Source organism: Anastrepha ludens, chromosome 2, assembly GCF_028408465.1.
Source record: "Anastrepha ludens isolate Willacy chromosome 2, idAnaLude1.1, whole genome shotgun sequence".
NCBI lineage: Eukaryota > Metazoa > Arthropoda > Insecta > Diptera > Tephritidae > Anastrepha > Anastrepha ludens.
In genome coordinates this window covers 92,028,598-92,043,410 of record NC_071498.1, presented here as the reverse complement: position 1 = coordinate 92,043,410, position 14,813 = coordinate 92,028,598, and the positions used below count along the sequence as shown (strand labels likewise).

The following is a 14,813-nucleotide window of genomic DNA, read 5'->3' as shown; positions in this document are numbered from 1 at the left end:
CACAATCAATGCAATTCACTCAGCTTTAAGTTCAAAATTTTACTCACTGAATTACTACAACTACAAATCGGTTAATTGCTTAATTAAGTTTTCACTCGCCCTTCGAATGGTGAAACTTTTAGCAATGGAAAAAAACAGTTTAATTAACTCTTTACTAAGTAGTTAAACTACATTAAATCTGCACAAGTTATAGACTTACGTATACAAATATAATTATACGCTTATGTATGTTGCTATGGTGGCACGGCATATGAGCCACCCATACACAAACACGATTTAATTAAAAATTATTTTTATCTCGCTTTTGCTTTTAAGAACCCTTTTTACCGCTTACGTACTTACCTACATATTTGTTTTTTTTTTCTTCTTTTTGTCTACCGCAGAGAAAGAGCGATGGTCAGCACGGAAGGTCAGTTTTTGGTGCGACAAACATATGATGATGAAATCACATACAACCTCATCGGCGCTGCAGTGGAAATACTAAGTGAGTACAAACATGTTTACACAGACAGACATCAGCAACTGCATTGATGTAGATATGTATGTATGCATAAGCATACAAACACATTTTTAGCGCACTAGCTTTCGTGAGTAAGCTGCTATCTGTAGACTTTGTCGCAATTTATTACATTTTTGTGACTTATATCTGCTCTGTTTTACCTCTCTACTTCTCCCGCTTCCTACAGATATACCAGCGGATGTTATATTAGAACTTTTTGGTAAGACCTTCTTCGAATTTTGTCAAGATTCAGGTTATGATAAAATCCTGCAAGTTCTCGGCGCCACACCGCGTGATTTTCTGCAGGTGAGTAAAAATAATAAAGTGAAATATTTTATCGGTTTATTTTACTTTTCCTTGGTTGGTTTTTGTCACGAGTGAGTTGTGACAGGTCATTAATTTAATTTTCTGATAACTTATTCTTTCTCTTTCGCTCTATGCTACAGCATTTGTTGCCATAGTTGATTTCATGGTTGAGTATGAAGCTGGCCAGATACTTAAATAGATAGAACACCACAAAGTGAAGTTAGGGCTTACGAGGTTTCAAAAATAATAATACATCATAATTGAACTATATTTACAGGAACATGTGTACCGCAAATATCATAAAGTGTTTTTTTTTTTTGATATTTCCGCCACCTAAGAACTATATAAAGATATTGAAAACCATTTTTGTATTTATAGTTCAACGAAATATAACTAAATATAAGTACAGAACGGCATTGCTTAAGTAAGTCAAGCCTTCTGCTTATTATTTAATTTTTTTAGCTTACATGCACACAATCCTTAACAGGCGTACGTACTAATTTATCGAAATAGTGAGTACTTCCAATATATGAAAGACAAGCATCCTCCCCAACGAAACGCTAGCTTCATTATTCGTGCGGGTTATTTAGTCACGATGTCGCAGTGGACGAGTGAACAATGTGCGTTCGCAATCGAAACACATTCCAAGGACTCGTGTGCCACTGATAGTCAGAGATTCTGTTCACAATACAATATTCGAGGTTTACGTGATGTCCCAACGGCCGGGACCCAGTCGGACATCGAGAGCAAATGAAAATATTGAACTCATCGCTATAAGGCTACCAGGCTACAAAGCTTCCCAAAACTATTGTGCCGAAAATACTGACAAATGATCTTAGACTTCACTGCTTCAAATTCCAAGTCAAAACATTATCTTTGGAGTGACGAAACTCATTTTCATTTGAATGAAAGTATAAATAAGCAAAGATGCCGCTTTTGTTACCTAAAAAACAGAACTCAATATCAAAACATCAATAGGCTCTTCGCTATCATAAAGTGACGGTTTGGTGTGCATTGCCAAATAGAGCAATAATAAGACCATATTTTTTTGGAAGTCGTCGAGAGTAGGCAATTTCTCCACAAAGTGTCTTTTATCAGCGCATGCTGAAAGATTTTCTGCCCATAATGAGAGATCCTTACCTAAGTACATCATGATTTCAGCAAGATGACTAAGGCGATACTGCGAGATTTCTTCTCCAAAACAACCGATAAACCGTTTCGGTAAAATATCCCGACCTCACTAATATGAACTTTTTTCTGTAAAGGTAGAATTAAAATCCCTGAAACAAACCCAGCGATCATCTCAGCACTGAAAGAAAATTTCGTTCGCGTTCACTTTGTATATCGCATAATCTGGCAATTTCTCGAGGAAAAGGTTAAGCAAATTGGAAAACAGTTAGGTCAATTTCGATTAACAATTTTGTTTTGTTATCATCTATATGCAAATTTAAGTAGCAACTCTCGGACTAAAGCCATACTCAAAATTTCTTAAAGTGTGATTTTTCGATTGATTTAGAAAACTTCTAAACTCCTTGCCGCTCAACCCTGCAAATACACTTTTTCAATAAAACATTTTTTTCAAGATATCCACTAGCAATTCAAAATTCGGCCGCCGTAGCCGAATGGGTTGGTGCGTGATTACCATTCGGAATTCACAGAGAGGTCGTTGGTTCGAATCTTGGTGAAAGCAAAATTAATAAAAACATTTTTCTAATAGCGGCCGCCCCTCGGCAGGCAATGGCAAACCTCCGAGTGTATTTCTGCCATGAAAAAGCTCCTCATAAAAATATCTGCCGTTCGGAATCGGCTTGAAACTGTAGGTCCCTCCATTTGTGGAACAACATCAAGACGCACACCACAAATAGGAGGAGGAGCTCGGCCAAACACCTAACAGAAGTGTACGCGCCAATTATTTATTTATTTTTTACTAGCAATTCAACAGTAGCTAAAATTTTGTATCGTATTTTCTAATTTTGCTCTTATTTTTGGTTATCACATAAATATTTGTCCCACTCTATATTATTTTCCTTATTTCCGACACCCACTCGTGCCTTACTTCACAAACTCGATGTCACATTCAAGTTTTACTGCTCAAAGTTACTTAAATATTTCTCAAATTACAAATTTACTAAATATAATATGAGAATAAAATTGCTCCATTACCAGCTTGCAAGCTGAATAGAATTGTAATTTCCTACCATCGCTTCCTTCTAATATACGAATATAACCCAACTATCCTACAACGTGAATAGGTGTATAAAAACATGTGTAACTGAAGCGGAATAAGAACCTTGCAAGAAATATACCACATACGAACTAAGATACTGTTCACTTTTCAGTTCAACCACTTCATGCTCTATCTTTTTTCCAACTTAGCAGGCCGTGATTGCTTAGCAGACATGTCTTAGGAATTGTCAATTTTGCGGTCATGCATAAGCAAAATACCAGTTTGCTGCAAAACTAAGGAAGCGTCAAACTTTAGAACATTCCAAAAACGTAAGATGAAATCAGTCTAAAGTCTCACTAGTTCGGGGTTGCCCTTACTAAATTCTTTCAGTTAAAGTTCAATATATCCGTAAGTTTTCCTCTGGAAGCATTAAACTTTAGAAAAATCAAAAAAATGTAATAATACTGGTTTTTGGAAAAAGTCAGTGAAATGAGATTAAAGTCTCACTAATACCAAGTTGCCCTTACTAAAATCTTTCAGTTAAAAAATGCTAGCTAAAAAAAATTCTAGTTCAATATGTTTCTAAAATAATCAGTTTCAGACCTTTTAAAATATAAGAAAATTATCCATTCGATTAAATATCAATTCCCATTCCTATTTCACGGGTACGTTTTTTCTTAAAATTAAATCAAACTTCTTTCAAGAACAGCAATTTGTTAAACATTCAAAATTTTATTCAAACTTATACAATAAGTAAATTCTAAAAAACTTAATATGCAATTTTCAAAAATAAGGAATAAAGAAACAAACTTCAAGGTATTCACTTAAGGATCATAAAAAAATTATCATGTGCCCGGCTGCTGCGAAGAATTTTCTGCTTTGGTCCTTTTTTGGGAAAATAATTTTCTTTTACTTTTCATTTTTAATTCATTGGCACTGACAAAGCTTATTATATACTCTGAAACAAAATAGATTAATTAAATACCTACATATTTACATTTATTTTTATATTATTCTTATAAAAGCTGATTGCCCAAAACAAACCGCATGGAATTTGTATGTTCCTTGAACCTTTTTTTCCGTGGGCTTAGTCTATGTTGTCTCTAATATTCGCATTGTATTGATGCGTCCATAGATGAGTATTAAATTGCATTATCTCAAAGACAAAAAAAAAATCAACTAGTTTGCAGACAATTTGATCATTTGGCTACTGGTATTATTCTAGTCAATGACAAACTAGTAAGAATTTTTCTATTAAATGCCAGTGTCTGTTTCCCTACTGCTTTGGCTTTTCCCTGCAGGGGATTTACTATGCAACCAAGCATATATCAAAGTGCACATTTCTACAGCGGGAGAGCAAGTTGGCTGCACTTTTCCATACATTTCTACATATATGTACATGTGTATGTACTAGCGATTGCATACGGAGTACAAGTATGTACCAGGTGTTTTTTTAAAAGCGTGAGAACTTAAAGTGTTAATATGAAAAAAAAATTGTTTATTATAATTTGATACATCATTTCATGGCATTTATTTTTGAATATGATATCCGGCATATGCTCGACGCGCCTGCGAGTTACATTCGATCAGTCGAATTCGCACCTACTTTTTGCAGTAAATCTATATTATAAATCTAAATGAGCCCAATCAGCAAAAATACAACGCAAACAATCTTCATTAGGCTTGAATTCTTACACGCGTAAGCCAAGCTCCTTAAGAAAAACTTTTCACGTAGTCGAAGGACAAAGCCCAACAAGTTGAGAACGACGACAAATCGACATTTGGGTGCCTTCTTACACTATTTGATCTATGAACTTCGCGAACAGATTAATTAATTTATTTTAAAGTAAATTTCCACAATTTGCAAGCGTTGTTCTGGTGTTAAACGATTCGTGATGATTTCCCAAACCTTACTAAACAGAAATCTCAACACATTTTGCCATTCCCAGCTGTCAAACCATACTTATCAACATCGATAGCTCTGATGCAACTAAAAAAACACCCGATACAAGTGTTCGCTGTAAAGCGCCAAACTTATCACTAACGCCAAGAATGCATTTCTTCTGCCTTTTGAGTATTTTTTTTAGTTTTCTACATCATTGAACGGATTCTTGTGGGTAGCTATATTTAGTTCACCCCTCCATGTATTCGTATTCGGCTGGAATTGAATTTCCCGTGCTCACTTTTCCAAAAGTGTTGCAACAACACCTGCATGTGTGGCACAACGCATTTACCTGCGGGTATTCCGCTTATTCCTTTTCAACTGAAGTATTTTTATCGGTCGCTTTATCTCATATGAGAATGCACAGCCAACGGTGTTGCATCGTTTCCAATATTCCCAACAATTCGTCAATTCGCCAATTCGTTTTTTTTTTTCACTATCTGAACATTTCAGCCGGCGTGCAGCTTCTCATATCGTTTTTTTTTTTTTGTGTGTGTCTTTCATGCAATGTCCAGTCGTTCAGTGGTTCACTGGTTGGTAATGAAAAATGAAATTGAATTTCATTGCAATTTCACCGCAAGTGTCATTTTATTATTACGTTTTATTCTTTTGTTCATTCATTCCCACCTTTTTCTTCTTTATCTTACATTATTTCACAACTTTTACAACTAAATACAATTGTTTCCACTTCTTATTAATTTCTTTTTTTTTCGCCTGCAGAACTTGGATGCGCTACATGACCATTTGGGTACACTGTATCCCGGTATGAGAGCGCCCTCATTTCGTTGTACTGAAAAGGATGGATCATTGCTGCTGCACTACTACTCAGAACGTCCGGGTCTGGAGCACATTGTCATTGGTATTGTTAAGGTGAGTGTTTATTCAAATACAAACTAATCTTTAAGTACACCTATACCTCGCTATACAGAGACTCTTTATATGGCATTTCATCATACAGACCTTTTTCAATTACGGCACATTCTCGATTTACGACCTAAAATGTTTGATTTCAAAAACTTAGTTAGACAAGAAACCTATTTTCAAAAGAGGAGTTAATGCAGTTAGTAAGTGAACAATAACTTCATGAGAAGCTCAAAACTTCTTCCGATTCAAGCTATTGATGAACTTCACCAGATGTGTGATATTTGAACCACAATATCCACAGGTGTAGCGAAAAAGTGAGATCCCAGATGTCTAGACCTTTGACCGACGAGAACAGGGCGGCTGCTCTCGAACTGAGATCTCGTCCTCCAGACAGCTTCTGCAGAAAGAACTTGAAGTAATTCCAAATCTCTTCGCATAAACCCCTAACGGACAATGTCCGGTAAGGATACCCACCAAATTCGAGAACTGCAGCTTTGTTAGCCTTACAAGTTCCCTCGAGCGCTCCCGGTCTACCCGTGGACAGAAGGATCTCGCGACTTTCCACGTGTGTGCACTAGGCCAGTGCTCACTGAGTTTGACCACAAAAGAAACCCAATCTTCTCATTTTGCGATGAAACCATCTCCAAATCTCCCTGTCTAGCCAGCTCATCAGCCCAGCAGTTTCTATCTATGCTGCTGTGACCAGAAACATCGAAGTATTTGGATGCAATCGAGAGCGAAGCCAGGCGTTCCCCGACTAATTTCGAAAGCACACACAACAAGCCCAAGCCCCTTATTGCCGCTTGGCTGTCCGAGTAAATATTTACATCCTTTACAATAACTACCGAAGTGAGCAACCAGTCCTGCTTCTTTACTAGCGGCTACCTCCGCTTGGAAAACACTACAGTGGTCCGAAAGCCTAAATTTGAACTTGATGGGGGGCTCCTCGCAAAATACTCCCCCACCAACTCTTCCGTCCAACTTCGAGCCATCCATAAATATGCTTACAATGGCCTTCCTCCAAATGCTGCACTCCGCTCACTCAGTTTTTAGGGGAATATGAGTGGAAAAAGTACTTGAGAAAGTCCTAAAGATGAAGCATGTATACTTTTCATTTTTTTTATGTAAATGCATAATCTATGTTGTGCGCATAATAATTCACATAAAATATTTTTGTTAAGTGATTTGAATCAAAATATTCAAGAATATTCAAGGATAATAACTTAAAAGGGCACTCTTCGTATTGTATGCACTATTCTTATTCAGTTGATATCCATATTTCCGTATCTTGTATCATTTTAACTTTGTAAGATATTTTTTAAACATCTTTCCTTGTTGAATTTTATAGTCAGACATTATATGAGAAAACCCAAAACGCAAATCTATCATATTTGAGCTCTAGTTTCGCGTATATCGGTTATCTCATGTGTGATTTGGATTGTCGCACGGTGGTACAGGAAGACCCGCTAAATAGACGAGGTTACTTGGGGCGCATTCACCATTGATCATAGGATAGCCAGGATATAAATTTTTCTCCCAATTACAAATAGACTCGTCGCCATCGTTGATTGTTACTGATTCATTGATACTCTCTGTAGGTTTCCAGGTGCAAAATGTGTACAAACATACATTTACGGAACCACAAAACGTTACATATATATGAGCTACGTTGAAGCTACATTTGTATGCCACATTCATGCATGGTAATATGACAAAGATAACTCAATTTGCATTTATTTATAACGAAAATCAATGCGAATGCCCATAATAAATCTCAACACTTGTACGTTGTTCACAGTGAATTTTTTTTTATAAGACATATGTATGTATGTGCGTGTATATATAGAGTAAAGTCCATATTTATTTATGTATAATTGTGTACAATAAAATTTCTTCAAATCGTTTTAGGCTGTGGCATCTAAATTGCATGGTGTTGAGGTGGAAATTGAGATCGTTAAACGAAAAGGTGATCCCATCGATGAAGAAGACCGCACGGATGTGTTTACACAACAGCAACAACAACAATCAAGTAGCACAATAACAACTGGAAATCTGCCAGAAGAGAATAACAATCACAATAACAACGAATCCGATGTAGATGATGAGGACGACGTGGTAGTGTTATCAGCCGCAGATGTTAGCAATAAAAGACAAGGTAAGCAAAAAACAAAGGAAGAAGTTAAATACTAAAACAAAAAATAACACTAAAACTGTGAGAATAATACAATCGCATTGGGACTGGCAACTGCAGGTGATTATTTGCAGACAAGAAAGAGGAAAGTAAATTTTTACTATCCTGCGGGGAAAAGCCAAACTAGTTTGGAAACATCCTCGCGCAGATACTGGTGTTTAGTGGAGGAAATCATACGAGTTCGTTATTGACTAAAATAATACCAGCGTGATTTGTCAGCCAATTGGTTGATTGATTTTTTTTAGGTAAAAAAATGTAATACTCGTCAATGGACGAAATAATGCATCGTGATGATTGGAGAGTTGAAATACACTGCATCCAATTTTATCAATTAAGGCAAATATTGGGTGGTTTTTAAGAGCTATAGGAAAGTTTTTCAAAAACACAAACGTAAAATTCAGAAAAATGCTTGAAATTTTTATTAAAATCGATAGAACAGTCCATATAATTTAATGTTTGAAGATTATTTCATGCAAATGTTGACCGCGACTGTGCTTCAAATGGAACATCCGCTTAGTCCAATTTTGGCATACTCTTTCCAATGTTTCACCCGGTATCTCACTTAATGTTGTCTTCCAATGCGTTAATTGAAGCAGGCTTGTCTGAATAGACATGAGCTTCAACATAGCCCCACAAAAAATAATCTAAAGACGTTATATCGCACGATCTGGGTGGCCCATTGACAGGTCCCGAACGTGAAATAAAATGTTCACCGAACTGGCCTCGCACCAAGTCCATTGTTACGCGTGCTGTGTGGCATGTGGCACCGTCTTGCTGAAACCACATGTCATGCAAGTTAAGCTCTTGCATTTTGTTAAACTTTCTTAACAGAACATTCATTTGTATAATAAAATTCAATGATTTGCAAGCGTTGTTCGTTTGTAAGACGATTCATGGCTAAATTATAGACGAAACTGAAGATGTTTGACAGTGAAACAAAACACGAAACGTGCGTCAGCTGTTTAAACCAACTGTTAAAAAAGATAATAGCTAAAAAATCACCCTTTATTAATGAATATTTGCTTAAAATCTACTCACTTTACATGTAGTATTGCATCACAAGTCATTCAGGTTAGACAAGCGTATTGTTACTCTAACTCAGTTTAAGCTTTAAAAAGTCAAAAGGAATATTTATTTCACACCATTCACGTACAAGTTGGGGAGTAAACAGTGTGTGCTAGTCTCGTTTGTAGAACGAAAGCTAATCGGGCAGACCATAAGCGTAGATTTAGATGAATCAACTAATAAGAAATGTCTGGTTAGAGGCAAATCTCTGGGTATCTTTCCACAGTCAATAATCTCCTTCAGGAACCTGAAAAAATTGAAAGAAAGATAATTGCACATGCCGGTCATATTGCACGAGCAATCTCGGGAAAACACCTTCCAACATTGTGTGATCTGAAAACAAATATTCAATAGTGATAATCTTTGTGTAATAGTCGAGGACTAGAAATAAGCGGATCTGATACTTTTTAGCAGGAGGCATGAGAGGAAAGATAATTGCATACCTGTTTTTAAATATCCTCAAGGGAAAACCCATAGAGTAACGAAAAGGGCCTAGTACTGTAGAGGAAGCAAAATTGTGGACTTTGTATTCCCGCAGATGGCTAATTGCGGTAAAATTAGTGTTGGAAAGCAGAATTGTATGTATTGTACATTGGCGGTAGTTAGGTCAATTCTCCACTATGGTGTTGCTCTATCCAGACGTAGATACCCCACTTTAGATAGATAATTTTTTAATGAGTTGGAAGATCTAAGTACTATGGAAATCAAGGATGTTCTGAAATTCTTTAAAAAGTTCATACTTGCTTTAGGGCAGATAAGAGAGGATAAGTTCCCTATGCGGCATCACAATGGGCTATGAGCCTGAATGTGTCCCACAGTGCACAACCGCTTCAACTTAACCTAACCTATGCACGAATTGTTTCCACACACTTATATAACTATATATGCAATATTCACTATATTTGCCACAACTAAAGTTTTCCATAAACACCCGAAGACATTTTTTTCTCTAACTATTCGCAGAAACATAATTGCCGGAGAAATAGAATTTAAATCTGAAATTCAACTAGCAATAATTTTATTTGTGTTCTGAAAGGGAATACCTTAAATGTTACTTCTTCGTTAGTTTTTGTACGAATTTGTTTTACTATAATTTTTTTTTTTTTTTTAATTTACTTAAAGTGTAAATTCGAGCCAATTTTTTTTAACCAGTACCTGAAAAAAGTTAAAAAGAAACCTTTAAGAAACATGTACTCTGTAAATCTTTAGAGTGAAATAGGAGTAGGAATCGAAATTGGAGCGGGAATTGAAATGGATGTTTTTTCTTATATTTTAACTCGACCAAAATGGGTTACTTTAAAAACATATTGAACTAATTTTATTTTTTTTTTGCTAGTATCAGCTGGTATTTTGCTAATGAAGGGCATTTTGTAGGGCACCAGCGTATTGAAAATGTCACTTACTAGCGTAGAAGGAAAAAAAAGAGTAACTTTTTGGACTGAAAAATTAACTCTTAGTATTCGATAGGGTATTTAAAAGGGCCTATATGTTGTTTTCAAATAGAACATGTGCAAATTTAGGTTCTTCCAGGTTTCATTATTTTTATCCAAAATACGGCTCTCTATAAATATACATGAAAAATTAAATCCTTTAAATGTCCCCATAAACCTAATTTTGCGAATGTCGAGATATCGACCTTGCAGCTTGTTCAGCAACACTTTGCGCTACACCAGCAATATTCTCAACAGAACGTTCAGTTTTTGGTCTGTCAATTCTTTTTCTATCTTCAACAGAACCTGTTCCCTGAAAATGTTCACCAACCTTTGAATTGCCAACTAATTCGGACGTTTATTTCCATTATCAAAAAACCGAATTTTGCGATATGTTATCCTTAAAGATCGACCATTTTCGTAATAGGTTTCAATAACTTTAATGCGTCGTTCTATCGTATAAAATTGTACATCTGTTTATTTGGCAAGTGTCAAAGATGACGTAAAAAAGGTACCGTCGGGAACTAGTCTCTACTGACATCTAGGCGTCACTTTTGAACGTCCTAGTAGTTCGCAGTTGGTACTTTTCCCTGCATAGCGCGCACACACGCACACGCGCATACATACACACATGTACATATAATCCTATTTCTATCTGACTTGATTGAATCACTCCAACAAATTATTTAATCTGTACACACCCAATTTCACAGTGAAATATGTAAATCTGGAAAGAGGATTTGCACGAATATCACGTTCCTATTTATTTCGAACAAAATCAAGTACATCGTTAGCAATTAATTTCTACAGCACTTCCTACATGTATTTAATCTTCAGCAACCAAACTCACTTATTTATTCTATACATTAAATTTAATCCTCTTGACACTCCCAATTCCTTCTCTACACAGCTCGATGTCCTTTTAGCCGCACCAAATCTCATTCTGGTTCATCGATGAGCAGCAGTGGCAAGCAGACAGACAGCTTCGATTGTGACCCAGACAAGCAGGAGCAGAAATGTTTACGTTTGCTCAAAAACAAAAGTGACGACATCGAACGTTATGATCATGTTCAATTTCTGATACGTGAAATTGGCACCAGCAGCAGTAGCAGTAATAACGCAACAACAACAACAACAGCCACTACATCGTCAGCCTGTAAGCCGTGTAAGGAGGAGGTAAAAGAGCCGCCGGATGAAGTCGATTTTTTGTGTGAAGGTGAGGAAGATTCAGAATGTACAAGTAGTAGCAAAGAGATAGAACTGCCGGATGAATGGTATTTTGTGAGTGAAGGTGAGCACCTAATTGGCTAACACATACCTATGTGTGTATGTAAATTGATGTGAAAAATAATTAAAGTCCAACGTTTAACTATTAATAATCGTTTGCTGTGCGGATTTTTAATGGAAAATATTTTTTTTTTTTTTTTTTTTAGTTGAATTTTCGATATTATTATTATGAGTATGTTAATCGAAAAATAATATTAACATTTGTGGATGTACGAATTTTTATAGAAAACTCATAAATGTAATAAAACTACGATGCCAGTTTTAACGTTTACGGGCTTTATTGGGTAAAATCGTACTTGTGTTGTAATGATGTAATGTGTTCCATTGATTGCCTATCAGTTGGTGTGTATACTAAAATACAAATGATAGTGTGTAAAAATTATAAAGTTATGTCAGTTAAATATTATTGTACATCTCTCGTTTGTTGGAAGAAAGGCATAACTCTAAGAATCGAAAATTCGAGAAACCTCCCTAAGTAAATGTAAAAACACTTTTTTTAATTTTCTTCATTTTTGGTAAAAAGGGGGCATTCTTTTTTAATCGTATGCATAAAAGTAATTATTGAAACAAAGTTAATCTCGTAACAAATTTTTCAAAATGAACAAACATTTCTGTTTAAAACATTATTATTATAAAACTTTAAAATGAAACTTAAAACTTGATGAAAACTGAATCGAGCTTTCTGTGTTAAAAGTAGTCGATAAAAATTTCTTCAATAAATTGAGTTTTTCTTTTAAATACGCGTAGAGTTTGAATCAGCTTTGTCCATAATTATGTTTAATGAGCAAGATAGACTTCAGGAAGCTTTGTAAGCGGCTGGAATGAAGTGAAATGTTTTATTTTATTTAACTGGTCCGCAACTGGTTATTTTAGAAACATATTGGACCAGAGTTTTTTTTTGGCTGGTATGAAGTGGTATTTCGCTGAAGCATGGCCGAACAATTGACATTTCGTACAACATTGCTGAGTGAGAAATACCGCTTGACCAGATACTTTGAATTGCCGAAAATACTTATTCGACTGGCGCGGATGTCCCTGGTAGGCCAAAACGATGTTTTATGAGAAGCACAAGTTCAGTGAAGCATGCGTAATTTTTCAAGGGATATGCAATCCAGCGTTTGTCAAATAGCTTGATTTCTCTGCTGTATACGAAAATTATTTCATCCACGGAGGTTCAAAGAGGGTTATAGGGGGAGTTTCTCTTACGATGGTCGGGGCAAATGGTATTGATATGCTAGCTGCAACCCCCAGCGTGAAGTGAATAAATCGAAAGCAAATACTGCCAATAAATGATTTTTTTACACTGCACCGAGGAGGAGTAGGAGGTCATTTCTGCATTTTTTTCTTTCATATTTTCGTACTTTTTATTTTTATTTTGAAGGCAAGCATTTCCCTTTTTGACTGCTTTGTGCAAAGTGATCTGAAAGTCAAAAACTAATTAATATATTAATGAGTTCTCTTATTTTTTATTTAATGAAAATTGAAATATTTGCATTGAAATTATTGGATTGTAAAATTTTTAAGGCTTTGTGTTATGTATAAACCATCCGATGGTATTTGTATTCCATGAGAAAATTAATATGTATATCGCAATTATAAAGTCTGCATTTCTAGTATTTCACCAGCATTTAAAAATTGATTTCAAAAAAACTCAAAATGTCACCTAGGACACAGGTGTCAAAAATCTACTCGTATTATAACTAAGTCTATAATATCAATCATTTTTTTATATCAAATAAGAGGATAATATGGAAATTAAATATAAATATATTTTTTTGAAAATTTTAGTCTTAATTTTATGCTTTTTGGAACAAGTAGAAAGTGTCCTTAGAAAAATATTGTCCTTCAATGTCTTTGAAACTTTTCTTTGGACTAATTAAAAAAATTCAATGGGAATGGTTTTTGTTTCAACTAAAGCCTACCAATATTCTCTTTGTATCTTTATTACTTCACGGTTAAAAGCACTATGCACTATAAGGCTCCACTTACTAAGAAAATATGTATATGCGCGCAGATGAGGTTTAAACACATTTTTCTTTAACGCTCAAGAAAAAATTTATATATGTACGTAAACGCAGATGCAAGTTTTCCTTTTTTCGTATTTTTTTGTTTTTTATACTTATTGAACAATTTTCACAAATATTGATATATAAAAATTTCAAAGAACATTTCTCACATGTTTGAAAAAATAATAATTGTAAATGAAGTGTTTAAGTTTCCTTTACTTTCTGCTTTCATTTGATGCCCAAATGTGCTCATCATAAACTTGTAGAGATTTATAATAATTTTTCTAATTCTGGACTTATATTAAACTTTAAAGTCCTTTTAAAATAGTCTGACATGTTGGAGAAAAACTAACACTCCAGCTTTACGAAAACTGGGCTTTATACTACATACATGTCGGTTTTGTCATTTTAAGTTAGGTTTAGTAAGGGGAAGGGGAGACAAGAAAAGAATCATAGGTAAGGCGTTGAAAGACCGAACGTTGAATTTTTACGAATCTGTGAACCACTCGGTCTATTGACGAAATTCAGCAGGTGGATGATATCTAAGCCTGCTATTTACCGAGCAAATAAGTGAGAGCGAAATCAAGACAGAGGACGAAAAGATGCGGCGATGATTCCACCACATCTCCAAATATCTACCGCGAAAATTACTCGAAATAGTGTCAAATTTCACCGCATATACCTAATAAACAATGTCCCAAAATGTTCGAGAAATACGCCTTTATTAGTCTTCGAAAATCTTTCGAGCGCCTCCGATTCACGCTTGTTTAGAAAGATCTTTCGACCTCACAAGTTGGTACACTTTCCTAGAACTCTTTAAGTTCACTGAAAGCCCACCTTTCCAGGAGGATACCAAAGTAAGTCACCAGAATCTCAATCCTCTTATTACGCGGGAAAACCACTTCACGTGTCCTCTGTCTAGCTACCATATCAGTCCAGCAGTTTCCGGTAATGGATTATCCGTACGTGCGGACTTTTATTAGTTTATTTCAAAATAATCAGAAGCGGTCGAAGAGGGAGCACGGGTACAAGAAATCGTTTGATTTTGTCGGTTGT

The 14,813-nt window shown here is 35.4% G+C and overlaps 1 protein-coding gene across 3 annotated transcripts in view; it reads left to right on the top strand.

The window, feature by feature from the left end:
• The first annotated feature begins 389 nt into the window (after nt 1-389).
• LOC128854757 (guanylate cyclase soluble subunit beta-1) overlaps nt 390-14,813 on the top strand; it is an 88,258-nt gene continuing 73,834 nt past the window's right edge. For 2 of the 3 annotated variants that reach the window (XM_054089126.1, XM_054089128.1), the window contains exons 1-5: nt 390-484; nt 687-805; nt 5,635-5,784; nt 7,687-7,933; nt 11,375-11,755. In XM_054089126.1, coding sequence (XP_053945101.1) covers nt 394-484; nt 687-805; nt 5,635-5,784; nt 7,687-7,933; nt 11,375-11,755 — 988 coding nt within the window. In that variant the 5' untranslated portion in view covers nt 390-393. The remainder of the gene's footprint in view (nt 485-686; nt 806-5,634; nt 5,785-7,686; nt 7,934-11,374; nt 11,756-14,813) is intronic. The other variant, XM_054089127.1, reaches the window with a different exon arrangement.